This window comes from Thamnophis sirtalis, unplaced genomic scaffold, assembly GCF_051295495.1.
Source record: "Thamnophis sirtalis isolate CommonGarterSnake01/CBP01778 unplaced genomic scaffold, rThaSir2_p1.2 scaffold_4, whole genome shotgun sequence".
Lineage (NCBI taxonomy): Eukaryota > Metazoa > Chordata > Lepidosauria > Squamata > Natricidae > Thamnophis > Thamnophis sirtalis.
Genome location: NW_028261384.1, coordinates 128,458,182 through 128,482,353, shown reverse-complemented (window position 1 = coordinate 128,482,353; position 24,172 = coordinate 128,458,182). Strand labels below are relative to the sequence as shown.

At 39.1% G+C, this 24,172-nt stretch overlaps 1 protein-coding gene across 1 annotated transcript; it reads left to right on the top strand.

Moving 5' to 3' along the window:
- Positions 1-5,767: 5,767 nt before the first annotated feature.
- On the top strand, positions 5,768-7,744 carry LOC148046511 (vomeronasal type-2 receptor 26-like). The gene is made up of 2 exons (XM_087714798.1): positions 5,768-5,771; positions 6,849-7,744. The coding sequence occupies exons 1-2, from the start codon at positions 5,768-5,770 to the stop codon at positions 7,742-7,744; spliced, it is 900 nt and encodes a 299-aa protein (XP_087570924.1).
- Positions 7,745-24,172: the final 16,428 nt, after the last annotated feature.

The window sequence follows — 24,172 nt, the reverse complement described above, 5'->3', positions numbered from 1 at the left end:
ATTTGACAATTTCAAATATGAAACCTTGAAATATTTTTTCCTACTTCTTCTTGTGCAACATCCATCATCAGACATTGATGATCATGTTGGTGATCCTATTTTTATCAACAGCCACATTAAAAAGTGCTGTTTTGTTTTGTCCAAATCGGTCCCTTAGATTTTGAAGCCATGATGTTCTTCTTCTGACTGGACCTCATTTGCCTTCAATCTTTCCTTGGAGGATTAAGTGAAGTATGCCATAGTTTTCAAGGTATCGCATCACACGACCAAATTATTTTTTGGACACTTTTTATGGTTTTGATTTCCCATTGGCTTTCCCAGAGGGCTTATCACCTCCTCATTTCTGAATTTGTCAACCCAATTTATAATAGCCGCATGTAAATCCACATTTTAAATGCTTCTAGTCTCTTCAAGGGGCTTTCTGTGAAAGTCCAACTCTCCACTCTGTAGAGCAGGATAGAAAAGATACAGCATCTGACAAGCTTGATTTTCAACCTTAGGCTTATGTTGTGACTGCAGAAAACCTTTTTCATTTACTTTAGTGGTTATTTTCCTACTTAGTAACATTATTTTGAAGAGTCCACAGGGAATTTTAAAAATGGCAATAAATCTTTTAAAAATATGAATAGTGCTAGTTGTTGTAAATTGCAAGTTTGTCAATAGCATTAAAGCATTTTCAAATTTAGGTGTATTACCATGTATATTTATAACAATATTGTCATTAAAATGGAATATTGAAATATTGAATAATTGTCTTTTAGAAATCATGTATATCAATTCTAGGATTATATGTTTCATAAATATATGATTATTATGATTATCATTATTGATGTTTCTATCAAAATGAATTATACCCGGGGGCCACACTGTTCATGCATTGATATTGATGTATATTTAAAAATAAAAAAAATGACAAAAAAAGTTTAGCTGTTTTCAATTATCCTTTTTTGATAACTTTGAGGGGGTGGAGATAATCCCTGATATGGAATTAAAGGCCATCTTGGCCTAGAATTTTCTATGTTGGAGAATTTTTGATTTTCAACATTTTATGCCATAAAAGTAAATTCCTAAAATGCTCAATTGACCAAAGCAAACTTGTCTCTAAACATTTTCCCTTTCTCCATTTTGTGTTGGAATCGGAAAAGTTTTCTGCTGAAAACAACCCAAAGGAACTTTTTCAAGAGGGAACTGGATTTTCTTGTTTTTCTTTGAAGACCTTTCACTTCTCATCCAAGAAGATTCAGCTCTGACTGGATGGTGGATTTATATTCTTGGATGAGAAACTAAATATCTTTAAAGAAAAACAAGAGAGTCAAATTATCTCTTAAAAAAGCACTTTGGGGACAATCATGACCTGGATAACTGAGAATCTACATAGACATTCTGCTGAAAATTAATCAATTGTCGATATGACAAAGAATTTTTTTTCCCCAATTATAAAGAGTGTAGATTGTTGTGGGGCGCAGATCACTTTCAATTGAGCATAGCTAAAACTCAAAAACTGTGATTACTTCATAAACCTAGTTAAATTAATATTTATATTTCTTTGTTTCTTCATTCAGCTTAATCATTTTTTACAGCAAGTCTCCTTTAACAACAATGCTGGAGAGCAGATTTTTTTTGGCCTCAATGGGGAATTGGAAACCGGATTTGATATTTTCAATTGGGTCACATTCCCAAACAAGTCCTTTCTAAGAACCCAAATTGGAAGAATTGACCCCATGGCTCCCTCGAACAAACTCCTCACCATTTCTGCCAAGGATGCTGTTTGGCCTCCCATGTTTAACCAGGTTTGTCTCATTTCTCACTTTTTAGTCTAATTGTTTATTGACTGATTCAAATGTGCCAAAACTAGGCTTCTCCCCAGCTTCAATAGTCAAGATGGACTATGACCTAGCAAGACGACCCTTGTAACAAAGAGTGAGGACATCGAGAGGCAGGCAGATTTAGGGAAAGCTCCAGATGCCATTAGATGTGTTGTTGCTCTTACCAGATCTCTTGGTCAGTTGGAGTCAGCAAACCACCAGAAAGCATTTTCGCTTGCACAGTGCCATGTGCATCCATCAACCATCCTGTACAGCAAGTATAAAAGGATACAATTGATGGAAAGATTGTGTTCCTGTGACTCAAAGGTGGAGACTGTGAGTCACATGCTCCTTAAATGTTCTTTTTGCACAGAGATTAGGAAAACACATATTATGCCAATAACTCCTAGATATCCTGGCTGTTCCAATACTACCTACGTACCTTCAGTGTCTGTTAAAGGATGAATAGTCCATAACTACAGAGCAGGAGGCCAAATTCTGTGCTGCAGTATTGGCGATTCATCACATACACATGTCTTCTCCATCATAGTTATGTTATATAACAAATGTGGCAAACCCATTGCACTGCTTAGACCTTTCCCTTTTAGCATTGAACCTACAATGGACCACACATTTTGTGGATTGTAATTTTAGTATAGTTAGACCATATATAATTGACAGACTAGATTTTATTATAGATTTCAATTGTTATTTATTATTTTATACTGAGATTTTTTATTTGTTCTGGTCTCTGGGCTAAGACTGTAATAAACTGATTGATTGATTATTGGCTGATCCATGGAAGTTAATGATTAAGTGACTGCCACCACAGCAACACTTGAATTTAGCAGCCTCATTTTTTATGTGTTATGAACATAAAATACTAAAGTATAAATAGGTGACTTAAAGTTTAAACATATGCAACCTTTATTTAATTCCAATGTAAAAACCAACCCCGTCGTTGTTGTTCTTTACTGAATAGTCAGTTGAGCAAATCCAAGCATGAACATCTGGGACAGTAAAATATAATAAAATGAGAGAAGGCAAAATATTTATTTATTTATTTATTTTCCAAATCTAGAGCATCATACATTAAAAAGAGAAATATAATATTTAGAATTAGTACAACAACCTAAATAAGGAAAACCTTAGGACAAATATGGAAATCAAAACACTTATGTGTCATACAACCAATTTTGTTGTATTTAAGTACAATGATAATAAAGATTATATTACTTATTATATTTGAGGCCAAAAAAATAGTGGATGGACTCATTCAAGTGGGAACTTTTCTCTGGTAGAGTGTGGAAATTAAACCTCTGGTCCTAGTGACCAACCTGCATTGGATCTGCAAAATTATCTTAGTACACATATATTCACCTTCACTTCTGAAGTTATATGCAAAGAGCCGAGGTGGCGCAGTGGTTAAATGCATCACTGCAGGCTACTTCAGATGACTGCGGTTCTGCAGTTCGGCTGTTCAAATCTCACCGGCTCAAGGTTGACTCAGCCTTCCATCCTTCCGAGGTGGGTAAAATGAGGACTCGGATTCTTGGGGGCGATATGCTGACTCTGTAAACCGCTCAGAGAGGGCTGAAAGCCCTATGAAGCGGTATATAAGTCTAACTGCTATTTCTATTGCTATGATTGCATAGTAACCATAAAAGTCACCAGGGCTGTTGTCAATTTTTTGTATTTGTATCTGTATCTATAACATCTATATCTAAATCTACATCTACAACATAATGTTGCATTTGTGCTGATAAATAAATAAAGGAAGTAGTATAGATCTATTTCAATCTCTCATCAGCTAGCCATATCATCACTGAGATTAGAACCTGGGCTCTTTTTACATGTTAAGCAGTTGTATTAGCTGATAAGCCACAAGCTGTCCTCCCTTATCAGATGAGCCAAGGAAATAATTAAGTGTCATGTCAAAGCACCTAGTATGCCCAAATATGGGAGGGAGCATACTTCCCTTTTGGCAAATGCAACACAAAAATGGTTTTCTGCCTGGAAGGCTCCTAGGGTGGAACTGAAAGGCAAAAGGGAAGCAGTATGCTCCCTCCCATATTTGGCCATATTAGATGCTTTTGACATAACACTTATCTATCTATCTATCTATCTATCTATCTATCTATCTATCTATCTATCTATCTATCTATCTATCTATCTATCTATCAGTTATATTTATATAACTGTCACTCATTGAGGGTCTGTATTTGCTAGGGAAAACAGACCTCAGTAGGGTTGTACATAGGAGGCTGTCGCGGCCCAAAATGGCACTCAGGAGTGTCACACGCAGCCCTTCTTAGCTCCCTTTTCACTGGCAGAGGCACCACAGACTGCTCCTTCACTCTTTCCAGGATGGGCCCATGGGCCAGATCTAAGCATCCCAGAGGCCAGATATGGCCCCTGGGTTTTGACTTTTACACCCCTGCTATAGGCCATATCAATGTACGGGTTCAAACACGTGTTAACAATAAAATTCTAACAACAAAAATTTTTAAATGGGAGTAGAGTAAAACACAATAGTTATAGGGTAAAAGGTTTGAGATAAGAAACAATTAGCCCATTTGAGTAATGATTAAGGCATCAGGCAAGACACTGGGAGACTGATTATTAGTCCTGATTTAGGCCGAAAGTCACCTGAGTGATTTTGGTCACTCTCTCTCCTTAAAAGCTAACAATGACAAATCACTTTTGAAAATTCTTGCCAGAAAACTGAAATAACTTTTCCAACAATCAGATGAAATTGAACAATATATATATTGTTATATATATATATATATGCCTGGGAGGCAATGGAGCACAGGTTCGATTCCCAAACTTGGGTATGGCTAGCTGATGAGAGCTAAATAGCTTGAAATAGATCTATACTAGTCTCCCTTTATTTATTTATCAGCATAAATATAACAAATGTAACAAAAAAGGCAACAGTAAAAAATATTGGGTTTCTGTCTGGATGGTCTCTTGTGACGAGCCTAATGACAGAGAGTGGAAGTGTGACTTTCCTCCCATACTTGGGCATACTTGGGCATACCAGGGGTTGTGACTTTAAGTATATACCTCCCACCCTGGCTGGCTGATAAGGAGTCGTTCTCTGTAGCTCAAATGGTTAACTCCCTGCCTGGGAGGCAATGGAGCACAGGTTCGATTCCCAAACTTGGGTATGGCTAGCTGATGAGAGCTAAATAGCTTGAAATAGATCTATACTAGTCTCCCTTTATTTATTTATCAGCATAAATATAACATATATATATATATATATGCAGTTAAAGCAATATTTCAGCAACTTGAAGAGGTATGGACTTCAAAAGTCGCATCTTCAAAATGCTGCTGGAGAATTCAAGGCAGTTGAAGTTCATGTTTGAAACTTGAAAAAAAATCAAATTAAGGACATTATTTAAATTCTGTGATGAATTTTAAACAAAATTAAATGGTGAAATGGGACTCTAAGGTTTGGATACGTATAACTCAAGCTGATATAAACATATCCAACACATCTTACTCATCTTCCTATTTTCCCCATCACAATAAGCCTGTGAGGCGGGTTGGGTGAAGAGTGAGGGACTGACCAAAGTCACTCAGCTTATTTTCCACACTGCAGCTCCTGAGAAATTAAAGCCTCTCAGCATGAGGAGCAGAGGTGGCATTCTGCCGCTTCTAACCAAATCACCTGAATCAAGTAGTAGAAATGCCTGCTCAAACAGGAGACCCTCTACCTATTTCAGACAAATGGTTGTCTAATAACTTATTTTAAAAACCCAGTGATTAAACAAATGCTCCCAAAACATAAATGACTCATAGGAAAGAATTCCAATTTTATTTGTGAACAGGCATTACCTCTTTCCATCTGTAATGAGAAATGTCCTTTTCGCTACAGCAAAGTAAAAGTGGAAGGGAAACTATCCTGTTGCTATGACTGTAAGCGGTGTCCAGAGGGGAAGATAGCTGACCAAATGGGTAAGCAAAGGAATATACTGAATGTTTGTTTGTTGGTTTGTTTGTTTGCTTGCTTATTATTTATTTATTTATATTGAACTTGTATGCCAGATATATCACCAGATATCAATGATTTCATAAATAGAAATAGGGCTGATGCTTGAAAATATTATGGTGACTGAAAATTTTGAGCTTACCCTCTGGTTATATAGCTTAGCTACTTCTTCCTCAGAATACCCTGTTTTCCCCAAAATAAGACCTCCCTGGATAATAAGCCCTCTCAGGTTTTTGAGCGCTAAAATAAGTCCACTCCCCAAAATAACCCCGCCCTGAAAATATTGTAAATAGCAGCAGCCAGGAGGTGACCACCCCTGCTGCCTCCTACAACTCAAAAATAATAAGACCTTCTAAAAAATATTGTCAGGTCCTTGTTTCGGAGGTCAGAAGAAAATAATACAGTGTCTTATTTTCGGGAAAACATGTAAGCGAGTTAGAAGGAACCTTGGATGTCTGCTAGTTCAACCCCCTACTCAAGCAGAAAACCTTATACTGTTCCAGACAAATAATCTCTTCCTTAAAAATCTGCATTGATGGAACACCCACAACTTCTGAACGTGAGCCATTTATAGTTCAGTGATCTACAGTATTTAATACTACCAACTAATACATTCACCCTAAGTATTGTTATCATCATTAATTTCTCAAATTTGGAATATTATTGTTTTTGCTTCAAGAATTATAAACAGTGTAGTAGAGAAAGAGTGTTTGTTGGTAGACAAATCAAAATGCTTTCTTAGTATATGATTTTAGAAAGTAAACTTTCCATCAAATTCTATCAATATAAGATTTTCCCTCCTATTTCTATCCTTTTTGCTTGTTCTTCTACCAAGATAATAGAAATATCATATAGGATTATAGACACAGTAGCTCTATAACTTAGCACATATTGTAACTGAACACTGCATTAGGTACTATGTTATGCTATAAATTATACATAAGATGAACTGTACATAACTGATAGATTCATCTAGTCTGCTATTAATTCTTCATGATTAAAATCAATAGTAGTTCTGTAAATTGTTTTTTATTTTTTACCAGATTTAGATGACTGTTTCCCATGTCCAGGGGATCAATATCCAAATAAGGGTCAAAATAATTGCCTTCAAAAAGATATAACTTACTTAACTTTCCAAGAGCCATTGGGTATTTCTTTGATAATGATTGCAGTCTCCTTTTCTTTCATATCGGCTGCAATACTGGGAATTTTCATTAAACACCGGGACACTCCCATTGTCAAAGCCAACAACAGGAATCTCACCTACATTCTTCTCATTGTTCTCATGCTCTCCTTCCTTTGTACTCTCCTCTTCATTGGGCAACCTGATCAAGTGAGATGTCTCATGCGACAAACTACTTTTGGCATCATTTTCTCTGTAGCCCTTTCTTGCATTTTGGGTAAAACAACCATAGTAGTTCTTGCTTTCATGGCCACCAAGCCAGGCTCCAAAATGAGGAAATGGGTGGGGAGAAGGATGGCCAACACTATTGTCCTATCTGTCTTTATGGCTCAGTTCACAATCTGTGTAGTGTGGTTGACAATTTCTCCCCCATTTCCAGATTCAGACATGTACTCCATGGTTGAAGAAATTGTCTTGGAATGTAATGAAGGATCAACCACTATGTTTTATACCGTCCTTGGCTTTATGGGACTCTTGAACGCTGTCACCTTCATGGTGGCCTTCTTGGCTAGGAATTTACCTGACAGCTTCAACGAAGCCAAATTTATCACCTTTAGCATGTTGGTCTTTTGCAGTGTCTGGGTGTCATTTGTTCCAACCTACCTGAGCACCAAGGGGAAATATGTGGTTGCTGTGGAGATTTTCTCCATTTTGGCCTCAGCATCTGGATTATTGGCCTGCATCTTTTCCCCTAAGTGCTATATCATTATTTTGAGACCTGATCTGAATAAGAAGGAACAACTAATAAAGAAATGAAAATGATATTTAAACCAGACCCCTTGAATAAAGACAAATTGGTTATTTCAATATAATATAAAGGTTTTTTTATATACTTTGGAGTTCTTTACTATTTCCTCATACGTATCAACACATCAAAGTGACATACAAGGCAGTACCTTGACAAATGTATAGAGAAACAGATATATCCCTATTATATTCAACCTTCTCTCGGTAAAACTATGACATATAATGTAATGTCACTCATGCTCTGCATGAAGATTTCATTGAAAATAAGACAAGCCAGGAATTTAGACAGTACTGGGAAAATCAACATACCGAGAACCCATGTGTCTGCAAACTTAACATTTAACATACAAACATTTTTCTTCTCCATGACTACTCTTTTGTAATTTTCAGGATGTGTAGATATGTAGAGTCACATAAGAAAGTGATTTTCAAAGCATTAGCTGTGATTGTCTTTTTCAAGTTCACTTAAGAATCTGGAGAGTTTCCCTGCATCTTTTCTTTGAACTATCAGATGATTATTCTGAACTTCACCATGAAGAAATGGTAATAGCTGATCAAGAAGATAATTGTATCTAAAATCATTTTTTTTATATTACAATGTGGACTCTTCTCATGCTTATTGATTTTGTGATCAGCTTCAGTTGGGGGCAAATATATATATTTCCCCACAAGGCAACAGTAAAAATATTGGGTTTCTGTCGTGATGGACTCTTGGGACGAGCCGATTGACAGAGAATGGAAGCAGTTAGCTTCCTCCCATAATTGGGGCATACCAGGGGTTGTGACTTTAAATATATACCTTTCTCCCTGGCTCAGCTGATAACGGATCAGAACCTTAGCTTAATGGTTAAGATGTCTGCCTAATATGTAATATAGCCCAGATTCGAATCCCAGTAAGGGTATGGCTAGCTGATGAGAGCTAAATAGCTTGAAATAGATCTATACTAGTCTCCCTTTATTTATTTATCAGCAGAAATAAAACATATACATACATACATACATACATACATACATACATACATACATACATACATTGGCAGACCATCTCTGGGTTGAGTTTCAGGATGTTGCCCCTGGGGATGTGGACAAGGCCATGAGAGCTGTGAGCGCCTCCACCTGCGTACTGGACCCGTGTCTCTCCTGGCTGGTTGCCAATAGCAGTGAGGTGACACGAGGCTGGATCCAGGCGGTTGTTGCCGCCTCCCTTCGTGAGGGGCACTTCCCCTCCGCACTTAAAGCGGTGGTGGTGAGACCCCTCCTGAAGAAACCATCTTTGGATCCAGCTGTTCTCAACAATTACTGTCCAGTCTCCAACCTCCCCTTTGTTGGGAAGGTTGTTGAGAAGGTGGTGGCCTTCCAGCTTCAACGGTCCTTGGAGGAAGCTAGTTACCTTGACCCCTTCCAGTCCGGCTTCAGACCTGGTTACAGCACAGAAACCGCTTTGGTCGCATTGACCGATGATCTCTGGAGAGCCAGGGATGGAGGCCATGCATCCATCCTGGTTCTCCTTGACCTCTCGGCGGCTTTCAATACCATTGACCATGGTATCCTTCTGCGACGACTGCGGGAGGTGGGGGTGGGAGGCACTGTTTTGCAGTGGTTCTCCTCCTACCTCTCGGACAGGTCGCAGTCGGTGTTGGTTGGGGGGCAGAGATCGACCCCTAGGCCCCTAACATATGGGGTGCCGCAGGGTTCGGTCTTATCCCCCCTACTATTTAACATCTACATGAAACCGCTGGGTGAGATCATTCGGAGGCACGGGATAAGATACCAACAATACTCAGTTGTATCTGTCCGCCCCATGCCAACTCAATGAAGCGGTGGACGTGATGAACCAGGGTCTCGAGGCCGTTAGGGACTGGATGAGAGCTAACAAACTGGTACTCAACCCGGACAAGACCGAGTGGCTGTTGTGTTTTCCTCCCAATAATTTGGCTAGTGTTCCATCACTCAGGCTAGGGGGCCAAATTTTATACCCCTCAGACAGGGTTCGCAACTTGGGAGTTCTCCTGGACCCACAGCTGACCTTTGACCACCATCTGTCGGCTGTGACCAGGGGGGCATTTGCCCAGGTTCGCCTGGTACGCCAGTTGCGACCCTACCTGAACCGGGAGGTTCTCACAACAGTCACTCGGGCCCTTGTGACCTCTAGGCTGGAATACTGCAACGTGCTCTACATGGGGCTGCCCTTGAAGAGCATCCGGCAACTTCAGCTAGTCCAGAATGCGGCTGCGCGAGTGATTGTGGGCGCACTGCGGTTCGCCCACATAACACCTATCCTCCGCGAGCTGTGCTGGCTACCTGTTGATCTCTGGGTGCGCTTCAAGGTCTACTTACCACCCATAAAGCCCTCCATGGTAGTGGATCTGAGTACTTGAGAGACCGCCTCCTGCCAATTACCTCCCTAAGACCTATCAGATCACACAGATTAGGCCTCCTCCGAGTTACATCCGCCAGTCAGTGTCGACTGGCAACTATGCAGAGGAAAGCCTTTTCAGTAGTAGCTCCGACCCTTTGAAACGATCTCCCTGTGGAGATTCATACCCTCACCACCGTCCAGACCTTCCGTACAGCCCTTAAGACCTGGCTATCCCGTCAGGCCTGGGGATAAAGATTATAATCCGTCCCCACCCGAATGATGAGTGAATGTTGTGTTCTATTTTTACTTATGTGTTGTTTATGTCTTATTGTTTTGTATTCCCCTCCCCATAAATTGTAAGCCACCCTGAGTCCCCTCAGGGAAAAGGGCGGCCTATAAATAATAAACAAATACAAAAAATACAAATACAAATACATATATGTGTGTGTGTGTGTAGCAAGATATAAATGTAAACTGAAATGATTAATATATACAGACGTGTGTGTGTGTGTTTGTGTGTGAGTGAGTGAGTGTATTCAGCAATTCAAATCCGTAGCATCATGTAACAGAGTGAGCTCCCATTACTTGTCCCAGCTTCTACCAACCTACACTTCACTTCCTGGGCGGGACTTACTGATGGAAGCAACTAAACATAGCTGCTCCCGAGTTACCAGATGTGTTATCTGTTCAGATGATCATCTATCAGACATCTGACAGATACCTTACTCTTCAGGCAAGAAGGGAAGGAGAGAAGTTTTGTCGAGCAAATGCCTTTCTAAACTTTGCAGCTTCTGTGTCTGCAAAGAGAGAGGGGGGCCAGCTGAAGGCAGAACTGTTCCGTGCTGGAAATCTCCAGCTGTTTTGCAGCTCAAAGTAAGTGTCCCTCCCACTCAGATCAAAGATGGAATTACTTGATTTCAAAACGAGCAGAATTCGTATGCGGGAGCATTAATTGTTTATCTAAATCCTCACTTCTTTTTTACAAGATCCTCTTCCATTATTTTATCTATTTAAAGAGGTGTTTAAAATGGCGACAAGCCAGCTGAATTGCTGAGTAACAATGTTTATCTAGTTATACGGAGTTTCAAAACTTCAAAGGAAGGAAGTGAATTATTTTGCCTCACAGCTGGCCAACAGATCTTTAGTTTCACTTTTAAAAGACTCTTTGCTAATATAGAGACATTCAAAACGGTGGTGATTATGCTGAACTGTTTCATTACAATGCTTATTTTTTGAAACCTTCTGCAAAGTCCTACAAAGTTTATTAAAAAAAAGTACCTCTTTCCACAACTGTATAGTGGGCCAGTAGAGTTTTCCTAATTGCTTGAAGATAAAACTTGGAATGGCCTCAAAACCAAATCCTAATCTGAAACCCCCTTCTTCAGCCACCAGAAGTACATTGCCAATACTTGGTACAAAGTCACAGCCACCGCCCTCTATGCCCCCTACTGGAGAGTTACTAATGACAGAACTCTTCCTGGGAGAACTGAGTGAAGCTCATAACATGCTGACAATTAAAGTGGAAAACAAACTGAAAGAGTTTAAAGAGGAGATAAAAGGGGAGATAAAAGAGGAGATAAAAGAACTTAAGGATGACTTGTATGAAAAAATTGATACCAGGGTTGCTAAAATGAAAGATGATATGCTGGGACTTGTAACTGTACTGACAGAACATGTTTCTGGAATTGAAGATAGTGTAGAGGATCTTAACGAAGCTAACACCAATTTGACATCCAAAACTGAGGTGGTGCAACAAAAAGTTGAAAACACTGAAAAAGAAATTATTATGATACAGTACAGGCAGATGGAGCTGGCAATAAGAGTAAGGGGGTTGCATGAGGATAAACAGGAGAACTTGAAACAGATTATTTCAGAAGCTTTTGATTGTCTGGTGGGAAGACCGGGGTCTAACTTTGACTGGCAGATCGATAAAATTTATCGCGCTAATTCTTGGGTGGCAAAACAGAAGCAACTCCCCCAAGACATAGTTATATATTTCACTATAAGAGAGTTCAGAAACATATTACAAGAGTCTTATAACACTAGACTTCAAATTGGGGGCCAGGATTTGACTGTTTTGAAAGAAATACCACCTCAAATGCTAAGAGCCAGGAGACACTATGCTTTCTTAGTGGAAGAACTCAGAAACCGTCAGATACAGTACACATGGGATGCGCCATTTGGTATTATATTTACATTTGACAGGCAAAGATATTGTCTCAACTCCATATGGAAAGCTCGAGATTTTTATCACAATATTTTGAAGGCGGGACACCCTGCACCATCTGGATCCGGAGAAAGACCACAAGAAGGACAAGACAGACAGCAAACCACATAACTACCAGACAAGATGTACCATCTCCCCTCCCCAGAAGGGCAAGGTGTTATGGAACAAAGACCTAGCCATATGACTACCAGAGGAATAGAAAAACAAGCTAAAAGGAAACAACCTCAACAATCACCGGCCATTGATCAAGGAGTTACAGCAACAAGCTCAGAAGCCGTGGGAGGAGCTAGGCCAAAGGTTAAACAAGACATGCAGGAGGCTCTAAAAAAGCTTCAGGTAACCAAAGATGACAACTAAGATTTTAACATGGAATGTCAATGGACTGAATTCTCCACAGAAGAGAAAGAAAACATTGCACTATCATAAACAGTTTAAGAATGATATAATTTGTTTGCAAGAAACTCATATTAAATCAACTGATCAAAAATATTTGATTAACTCAAAACTTGGTCAACATTTTGTAGCTTCTGCTATGGAAAAGAAAAATGGTATAGTTGTATACTTAAGAAAAGACATCAAAGCTGAATTAATTGAAGCAGATCCCTATGGAAGATATATCGCGTTAGACCTAATCTTAAAAGGGAAAAAGACATTACTTTGGGGAATTTATGCTCCTAATTAATAGCAAGACGGATTCCATAGAAATCTTCATGCTAAATTAGTACAGTGGGACTATAGGTCTTGTATACTATTGGGTGATTGGAATGGTGTGATAGACACTAAAAGAGATAAGAAGACTTCTCGCTCAAATACTAAGATGCGAGCAAAGCTACCCAAACCTTTTTTTGACATGATGGACGACTTTGAATTGAGATATATTTGGCGAGAAAGAAACGCAGAGGAATATGATTTCACTTTCTTTTCTGATAGACATCAATCCCTTTCAAGGATTGATTTTATGCTAATCACTAATGATTTCCTTTCTAGAGTGAAGAAGACAAAGATTGCGGCTAGGGTCCTTTCGGATCATAACCCAGTTTGGATGGAATTGGGAAGGGCAGTGCAGGCAAGAAGGTCTGGGAGATTGAATGAAAACCTATTTAGATATGAAAAGTATATTAATGATTGTAAAAAATTGTTATCTGAATACTTTGTTTTTAATATGAATAAGGGTACACCTATGGAATTTGTATGGGATGCAAGCAAAGCGTATATGAGAGGAGTGCTGATGAATATAAATAAAACACATAGATATAAACAAGGGCTAAAACGAACAGAATTGGAAGAGGAAATTAAGAGGAAAGAGTTGGAATTAACAATGAATCCAGGCGATACAAAGGTTAAGGAAGCAATCACCATATTAAAATCACAATTTGACATGTGGATCTCTGACCTAGTTTACTATATGCAAACACAATACTTTTTGTAATGCAAACAAACCTGGCAGATGGTTAGCTTATCAGATTAGGAAAAAAAGGAAAACTCGAAATATATCTAAACTGACTTACAGAGGGAAAGAGGTGTTTCAACAGGAGGAGATTCGAAAGGTATTTCGGGAATTTTTTACAGAACTGTATAAAGGGGATAAAATTAATGGTTTAGATATAGACAAATATTTAGATAAAGAGAAAATACCCTCAGTTAGAGAAGAGCACAGGCAAAAATTGAACCAACCAATAACCTCGGGGGAAATTTTGCAGGTAATTAAGCAATTAAAGTTAGGGAAAGCACCAGGTACAGATGGTTTGACAGCGGTTTACTATAAAAATTTACAGTTAGAAATGGTAGAACCTCTTAGAGAATTATTTAATAAGATTCAAACGGAAGGTAAAGTGCCTCCATCTTGGAAGACAGTGTTTATATCTTTGATACCCAAAGAAGATCAAGATACTACCCAACCAAAAAATTATAGACCTATCTCATTACTCAATGTAGATTATAAAATTTTTACTAAAATACTAGCAAATGCTGGTTATTCAACAATTGATACACACCGACCAAACAGGTTTTATAAGGGGAGACAGATGAAAAGTAACATTAGATTAATTATTAATGCATTAGAATATTTGGGAAAGAACAACCAAATTCCTGCTGCGTTCATATTTTTGGATGCTGAGAAGACCTTTGATCGAGTTAACTGGCAATTTCTGTTGAAGATACTGCAAAAAATGCAGATAGGAGATTTTTACAGTCAATTGAAGCAATATACCAACAGCAAACAGCACAAATCATAGTCAATGGAAGTTTAACAGATTATTTTCAAATTGGAAAAGATACAAGACAGGGCTGTCCTTTGTCCCCACTATTGTTTATTATAATTTTGGAAGTATTGTTGAATAAAATACAGGGCTTGGATGGTCTAAAAGGGATCAAGATTAGACAGCAAGAATACAGAGTGCGTGCTTTTGCAGATGATTTGGTCATAATATTGGAACAACTGCAGGAATCCAGTATGGTTTTAATGAATATGATTAATCAATATGGTCAAGTGTCTGGTTTTAAAATAAATTTAGGAAAAACAAAAATATTAGCTATAAATATGAATACTAAACAAAAGGAAGAACTAGGAGGAATGCTAGGATGTGAGGTAGTTAAAAAAGTCAAATATCTTGGAGTTAATATTTTAACTTCAAATGGGAAATTATATAAGCATAATTATGAACCACTTTGGCATAGTATACAGATAGAGATGAAAAAATGGGAGAAATTGCACTTATCTTTGCTGGGTAGGATAGCGGCAGTGAAAATGAACATCTTACCAAAATTTTTATTTCTCTTCCAAATGTTACCTATACTTAAAAAAGGTACGAATCTTTTAGAATGGCAGAAGGGTATCAACAAATTTGTATGGGGAGGAAAGAAGCCAAGGATAAAGATGAAAATAATGCAAGATATATGCGAGAGAGGAGGCTTGAAATTACCTAACCTAAAACTATATTATGATGCAGTGGCACTATCTCTAATTAGTGATTGGACTCATTTAACTAATGATAGAATATTGAATATTGAGGGACACGATCTGGTATATGGTTGGCATGCTTACCTGTTATTCAACAAAAAATTTGACAAGAATTTTAAAAGTCATATCTTAAGAAAAGCTTTACTGCGGGTCTGGAAAAAATACCAATATAAATTAAATGACAAGATACCCGTGTGGGCAATTCCTAGACACGCAATTGAAAATATGAATATAGCACAAAAACAGGATAGAATTACCTACAGACAGCTTCTCTTTTTGGAAAGGGGGGTACTACAACTAAAATCTTTAGAGGTATTAAAAGAGGAGAAGGTAGTTTAGACATGGTTCCAGTATGGGCAATTACAGGCCAGGTGGAAAATAGATCAAAAAATTGGTTTTATCCAAGTTGAGGATAATCTGTTTAAACAAATAAGAGATCAAAGCTTAATGCATATAAAGAGGATATATAATGTATTAATACAGATGGATTCGGAAACAGAATTAGTTAAAGATTGTATGATAAAGTGGGCTCAAAATATTGAAGAACCAATAATGTTGGATACATGGGAAAGAATCTGGGTAAGAAATGTGAAATTTACACAAGCTCAAAACCTGAGAGAAAATTTTTATAAGATGTTCTATAGATGGCATTTAGATCCTAAAATGCTGGCTTCTATGTATCCGAATTTACAGCCTAAATGTTGGAGATGTGGTTCTCTCGATGCTACATATTTTCATATATGGTGGACCTGCCAAAAGATTAATGCATTTTGGATAAAAATATGGTGGATTATGCAAAATATCTTTAAAAGAAGGATAAAGTTTACTCCTCAGTTATTTTTACTAGGTATAAGTACTGACTTTACAGTGGTAGAGACTAACTTGATTCTGCATCTAATAACGGCAGCAAGACTGTTGGTGGCGCAATACTGGAAGAAGGAAGACTTGCCTACAACTTAAGAATGGACATTGAAAGTTACAAATTTAGCCGAGATGGCTAAAATATCGGCATATCTTAAAGAACACTCAAATGAGAGATATAAACAAGACTGGAAAAAATGGATTGACTATATACAAAATAAATATGGGACCAAAAAATTCCAGTTAGCCTATGCTTAAGATCAGGAATGATTTAAATTGTTTAAAGTTAGCTTAGCAAGAAGAAGCTAAGATCAATGTAGAGATGCTATTAATTTCTTTATTTCTTTTTTCTCAATAGATTTTAGACTGTGTTTGTTTAAAATCTATACCTTGCACGGGTTCTGGGAAGTCAGGGGGGGAGGAGGAGGGGCGTCAGGGGGTCAGGGGGAGGGAGGGATATACATTAGGCTAGACATGATGTGTTAGTTCTCAATGCAATGTGACTTCACATGTATACTGTTTTTCTCTAATTTTTCTTTAAAAATAGGATGAGCCAAATAAATTAACATATAGTGGAAATACACCGAGGGGAGGAGGAGTGGGAAAGAAGAAAGATGGATAGAGAGGGATGGGAGAGAGGGTGGGGGGGAGGCGAAAGGGAAGGGGGGAGCAGATCTGGAGAGAGGAGTGGTAGAGGGCAAGGGGAAGTAGGGTAGAGGGGAATGATGGAGGGAAGATAGAAAGTTGGAGGGTGGTGGAAGAAAGAGGCGTATGGAGGATGGAAGAGGTATATTGGGCTTTTATTTTCTGGGGCATTGTCGACAAGAGGAATTGATGCAATTACTGTTTAATACTGTATGGGGTATAAATGTGAGTGTATGAAAATGAAAATAAAATATACTAAAAGGAACTAAAAGGAAAGAATGTAAAAGTGCAAGTAGAAAAATAGGAACTACCTTTTGTGGGACGGTAACAGTGCTCTGTATGCCTTCAGCATTTAGTCATGCTGGCCATATGACCATGGAGACATTTTTGAACAGTGCTCACTCTTTGGCTTTGAAACAGATATGAGCACTGCCCCTTAGAGTTGGGAATGACTAGCACATATGTGTGAGGGGAACCTTTACCTTCATGTGTGTATATTTAACAATTGGTTCTCTACTTTAATTGCTGGCTGGGTAGGCGTGGTCAAGTAGTCATATGACTGGATGAATGTGGCCAACTCGACATCATTCATCAGACCCAGCCATGCCTCCCTGCCACTCGCATCAAAGGCAGAGGTGGTATTCAGCTAGTTCACACTGGTTCGAGCAAATCCCACCACTGTCTGGCCCCACCCTCACCCTTTTCTTGGCCCATTTTGAGTCCACAAGTCTTAAAGTTGCCAAGGTTAGATACCCTGATCAGTGTTTAGATCAGTGTTTTTCCAATTTGGCAACTTTTAAGATATGTGGACTTCAATTTCCAGAATGCTGTCCAGGCAATTCTGGAAATCCACACATTTTAGGATTGCAAGTTTGAAAAACCCTATCAAAAATGAACAAATTAAGATCCTTCTTGGGGATCTGTGCTTTGGTCTCCTTTAACAAAACATATTACAGATTATCCTGAGTAGCATACCTGTGAAGGAAGAGTCTAATAGAAACATGCTTTATGCATAAAAATATAGAAAGGCATCTAAGGATCCTAATCTCCCCACCTTCATGGACAATAGTTTATGAGAAGTTTGCAATGATCTTAAGAAAAGTTTTCCTTAGCTCTGCTTTGCCTGAATATGCAATATTTATGCTCTATCATTGAGCTGTGATTATTATTTTTATAATTATATTTAAAAATTTGCAATATCAAATGTCCACATCTGAAGCACAAATTGATTGACATAGTTTATAACTATCACTGAAGGTTCTTCACTCATAATTACCAACATACTTTGGCTCTGGCATTTGCTGTAAAGGAGATCAATGAACAATCTGAAATTTTACCTTATCCACATCTCTACCAACTATGTTGAGGAATATACAACTTATCTTTTAGCAATGGAATTTCTATCTACAAAATATAAATTTGTCCCCAACTACAAATGTAATAACCAGACAAATACGATAGCTCCCATTCATGACAACTTCTCTCAACAACTCTATACAAATTTCCAATTGTAGTCATTGTAAACATGAATTGTAAGCATGCAAGAAAATTCACAATCCCCACCCAAACAGCACCAAATTGCAAAAAGCTTATGCTTTTCATTTAAAAACCACCAGTATTTATTTAAATATAACAATATTTGCATAGCAGTTAGCATAACATATCATAAAATCAATGGCCTATCCAAAAAATGTCATAAACCATAAACCTTAAAGCATGTAGAACGTTTTCACACAGCTGTAATAACCTATTTTTCAGAGTATAAAATGCACAAGATTATATGACGCAGCAAGATTTTGAAAAAAAAAAAAAAATTTGCACTCTACAATCCTCCCCAAAATGACCTGTTTTTTTGCAAAAATACATGAATAGCCATTAGGGAGCTGGCAGGGTGCTCCTGGAGTGTTGGTGAGCCACAAATGAGCAAAAAATGGGCTGCACTTTGCTCTTTTTCCCCCTTCCCATGCCCCAGGAGTTCTCTGAAAGCTTCCTACAAGTTATGCAGGGTCATTTTGCTGAAGGGAGCAGAGTTTTGGGAGGCAACAAAATGCTGTATTCAGTGTATAAGATGCACCCAGATATTCAGCCTCTTTTTTGAAGTAAAAAGGTGTGTCTTATACTCTGAAAAATACAGTAGTTATAATGTACTTTTCAAGACAGATCCTGAATTAAGCTAAGGGGAAAACCATATCTCTAATTTTCTCTGTGTTTTGTTTTGTTCTTCTATGATTCCTAAGGTGACCAGATTTTCAGATTGGTAAAGAGAGACACCTTTGACCGGGGGGTGGGGGGGTGGGGGGGGCTTGATTAAAAATTTTATACGGAGCAACAAAAATTTTCATACAACGCAAAAAAATGTATTGTAATACTTTTTTTTTATTTCAACATAACTACAATTTACAAATATAAATTGTTGCCAAACATCAAAATTTTGATCATGTGACCATGAGGATGCTGCAACGGTCGCTAAGTGTGAAAATATTCGCTAAGTGTGAAAATGGTCATCAGTCACTTTTTTCAATGCCATTTTAACCTTGGTCACTAAGCTCATTATACCACCTTTCCTGCCACAATTCTTAAGTGAATAACTGCAGCTGATAAGTTAGTAACATAAGTGAATCTGGTTCGATTATATGACCCCAGGACACTGAAACCATCATAAATACGAATCTGTTGCCAAACATCAAAATTTTGATCGCATGACCAGGACGATGCTGCAATGGTCGCTAAGTGTGAAAATGGTCGCTAAATGTGAAAAATGGTCATCAGTCACTTTTTTCAATGCCATTGTAACTTTAGTCACTAACCCCATACTTATACTTGCTTTCTCATACATGCTTGACAAACCAAAATCAATAAAGAAATAAATAGCCCTGCATTTGGTCTTTATCCAGGAGTCATCCAGTTTAGCTTAGTTTAATCCAAACCTGCCAGGGGAGCCCTTATTGCTAGTGTCTCGACGGTGTGATTAATAAAAGGAGTGCACCACCTACAAGCAATGTTCCCTCTAATTTTTTTTCAGTGTGAGTGTTTGAGCTGCACAGTTTCATGCCTGAGCACCTAAGAGCAACAGTTTGAACTGCTGTCACGTCTGCTGGACATTTGCGCAACATTCCAAGCGTCAAGCACCGATTGCTAGTGAGGTTTCAGCCTGATGAATGCCAGGCATGAAAATGTGCCACTCAAACACTATACTTTTCTGCTCACACTGGGAAAAAAAGGCTCTCTGCTCAGCTTTTACATTGTTAGACTGGCTAGAGGGAGACATGGCACCAACAGCCTGGGTCCTGGCATTTTGCAGGCAACCTGTCCTCTCACATTCTTTGGAATGCAACCCATCACATTTGAATTAGATTTTGCCAATTATCCTATTAAAAGATAACACTATTATTCTAAAATATGACTAACTCAATATTAAAAACTGTAAATATGTAATGCTGATAAATAATAGCAGTAATTGTTATTTAGTATGATTAAAATCAGTATTGATATATCAATGTAATATCTATCAAAATTGGCAATAAACACTAAAACAACAATACAAATATATAATTTGGAATATAAATGTAATAAATATAATATATAAATGCAACATAAATGTAATAAAATAATTTATCATGAAACTCTCCCCCTTTAAAGTAGTAAGATCAATTAAATAGTCTAGCAAGTTTGGACAATATGCTATATGTTATGTTACTTAAGAATATATATACCTCAGAATCAGATACAACATCCACATCATTTCCAACTGAGTCAATAAAATCATATGCCATGCCAAAACTATTTTAAATAAAGATATGAAATTAATCAAGTATTGCATTTATTTTTCAAAATGAATGTACATTTTTTTTTAATTTAAGTTTTGTACCCCATCTTCAAGGTATTCAAAGCAGCTAACAGATTTTTTTTTAAAATTGAAATCTACTTAAAAACTGGTGTTAATCTAATTCAAAAAGCCTGGCTAAAAAGGGAATTATCCTTTTCTAAAACCAAAAAAGAAAGAAGAACTGCCGCAGGATTGTATTCCATAGTATTTAATCAATGCATAGCTTTCAAATGTAATCCAAATTATACATCTAAACAACCTTATAAATCATTTAAATATCAGAAGATTCGAGCATTGTTTTTTCTGATCTCTTGGCAGAAAGGATGTGTACTGGCATTTTATGGAATTTAAAATGACTAAGTCCATGACACAAATTGTACAATAGAAAATCCAGGCCAGAATGCATTTAACTCATTGTATCACCAGGGACCAGAATTTAGCAGGCCCAGGAAAAAAAAGTAGGTAAAGCCACTTTATAGCTAAATTTGATACCATTTAAAATTAAATAGGATTAAAATCTGTGGTTTATAATTTACCCAGTTGTGCCATGTAGTCCACCCCACTCCTTTCGCCGGTGTTAGCCCGCTGCACCAAGGGGGCATGTAAGAGGGAGGGGAAAAAACAAGAGGAGATACGGCCACAGCTAAGCACGCAGCAATCTTGACATCTAAGTGGGCGAGTCCACAGCATGCGCGCCTGCATGTCCGAGACAGGGCATAAAAAGGGAAGAAGAGACGACTGGGCCCAGCTCTGTTTGGGGCGCTGACTTGCACGCAAGCGAGTCCTCCAGTGCAGGGTGGGGAAAGGCTTTGTTGAAAGATCCAAAGCGCAGAGAATCAGGAAGTGCCACCCAGGTGCAGCTGCATAATAAATCTCACCAATTCCGCCCAAACTTTAAAAAAAAAATGTTGTCAAGACTCCTGTTTAGCTGGAGGGGGTTTCGTTCACGATTCCACGGCCATTCTGCAGAGTACAGAGACTGCAGTCCGTGTCCAGCAAACGACACTGTGCAGCAGTGGGAAACTGCTGCGCAATCTTTACTTGCCATGTATGCGGCTGCACATGGCAAGTAAACAGTGGGAGGGAACAGTGCCTACAAGCCAGAGCACATTGAACACTTTTGTGAATCTCTCAGCATTTCCTTTGCCAATAAGGACAAATTTCCAAGGAATCGTGAAACAAAGTTTCCCTGCTAGCCATCCCCGCCCATGCTCGGTGCAAACGGTTAGGCAAGCTGCTGCCTGAGCCCGGAAGCCCACACCCTAAAGGTTCCCTTTTAAAGGGATGGAAAAACCCGAACCGCTCATCCTGGAAGGGCAACACACAGCCGCACTTCGCCCCACCGCGCGCCTGGAAGGATATTGCAAAGACGGGAAGGTGGAAAGGGAGGAAGCTCATAGCAAGGCAACGCCTGGAGCAATCCTGCTCCGGCCTTCTACAGATTGCAAACCGGCCTGCAGATTACAAAGTTAGTTTAAAAGCAAAAAACAAAACCGCTTTTACCCGCTGCTTGCAATTCAGAACTGCAGGGAAAGCCCAAGAGCCTGTGTCGGGTTGCTTTGCAGCCTTGGCTTGAAATGAGGCATGGATCTGTGGTTTGCAGCAGCGAAGGGAGGTTGTGAGTATTTGCAGGGCCTCTCCCAGGAAGTTGAGCAGCTTTCCCATGCCTGGATTCCTCTGCTAACGTTTCTCCTTCCCCGCCTAAGGGTTTCCAACCCGCTCGCCTCCTTGAAGGGGCCGAGCGCAGTTAGGTGGTGGATTCAATGCAGGCTGGGAAGAAACTCAACATTAATCCTTTTGTTTCTCCCAGGACTTCTTGCAGTTGTGCCGGAATTTCTCCCCAGCCAGACATCTCTTAGTAAGGCTGCTAGCATAAGGTGGACAGATTATAACACGGGGCGACTGATGATAGTTTGAGCGGGTGAGGACAGTGCAAACTACCGTCAGTCGCCCCGCGCTCATCAAAACAAGTCTGGGGAGAGTTGGGGAGGAAGGCTTCTGGAGGTTCCTGGGCGGCAATCCCACCACCATCTGCTCACGGCTCTTCCTGCCTGGACACCCAAAGCCTCCCAGCCGCCTTGGGCGAGTCAGCTGCAGTGCAGCCAGTGTTGGGCAGGAAGGCTTCTAGCGGTTCCCGGGTGGCAATCTCACCACCATCCGCTATGCTACCCTGCCCATCACTTACTCTGGGCGAGTTCGGAGAAGTGGCGGCCCCAGGAGTTAGGAGAGCTGGGACAGGCTGGGAAGCAGACAGAGCCGGAAGGGGTTCCGTGGAGGAGTCTCCAGCTGCTGCGCTCGCCTTGCCCGCTGGCCCCCGAAGTGCGCGAGGGATGCTTTGGGCCAGAAAGGCGCCGCTTCCAGACCCCGCCGAGGGCCACATACACAGGTGGCTCTTTTCGGAGAGACAAAGGCTTTACCACGGCTTGTCCGGAAGTGGGGCTAGAAAGGCGAGCTCGCTCCCCCGCCCATCCGCCCGCTCACTCGCTATGCTACCCCGCCCATGTGAGCAGCAGCGGATGGGTGGGGGAGCGAGCGATCAAAGAAGGTGCTAAAATTTAAAAGCGGGATCTTTTAAGAACGGCCCAGTACGCAGGGAAAATTATGATAAAGCGTGCCTGTCCCACCAAATGCAGGGCGTCTGGTCACATTAATTTTGTATTTTATGAATCAAATTCAAAGGTTCAAAGCACTCTGTCTACTGAGACACCATTAATATGTTTCCTTCTGATATTTTTGAAACACAGTCCTATTGCAAATAATAGTATTGATTACAAAATTAATTATAGTAATTCTCCCTTTTGCTCCAGGTGTCAAGGGAGGTTTAGCAGACACTGACAAATCCATGAGTCCAGATTAAGATATTACAGTCCTTTAATATCTGCACAGAAATACAGAACTGTGTGTAGGAAGAGAAGGAAGGACTTGTGTTTTATCTGTGATACTTTAGACAATGTTAATGTGGCCAACTCACCTTCTCAACTTAATGGTAGCTTAGGAGCTACTCTTTAATGTCTACAATGACCATATATTATAGTGAGTTGGTTACATACAGGACTTTAGTTTTTCTTTTTTCCCCTAGCATGATGTTAATTTCTTCAATTGGCAACTGTAGAATAAGTAGACCTCTTCCAGTTGTTCACAAGTATTATCAGTCTGGGGACTTAATCATTGCTGCAATTATTTATCAAGTGTTCTCTCTTTCAAATGAGATAAATTTTCAAAGCCTTCCTTCTCGAGAAGTTTTTGATCAGTACCTGTGAGTATCCTCCTCCTCCTATTCCTCCCCTTCTTTCCCTTATTGCCACCTGTGCTGTATTATCCTTCTTATTATCCATTTTTTTGGCTGAAACATACTGGATGCTAGTGTGTCTATATGCTAATTCCTGTGGGGATATTTAGCCCTTCTTAATTTAAGAATTCTGAGAAAATTGGCTAATCCAAATGCAGCTTAAATTGAGAAATTTTAATTCAGTTTTCTGTTGAACGTAAAAAAGCTCGATGTTGGACCTGCCCACAGGTTGATCCTGATATTCTTGCTATGTACTAACAAAATAAATATA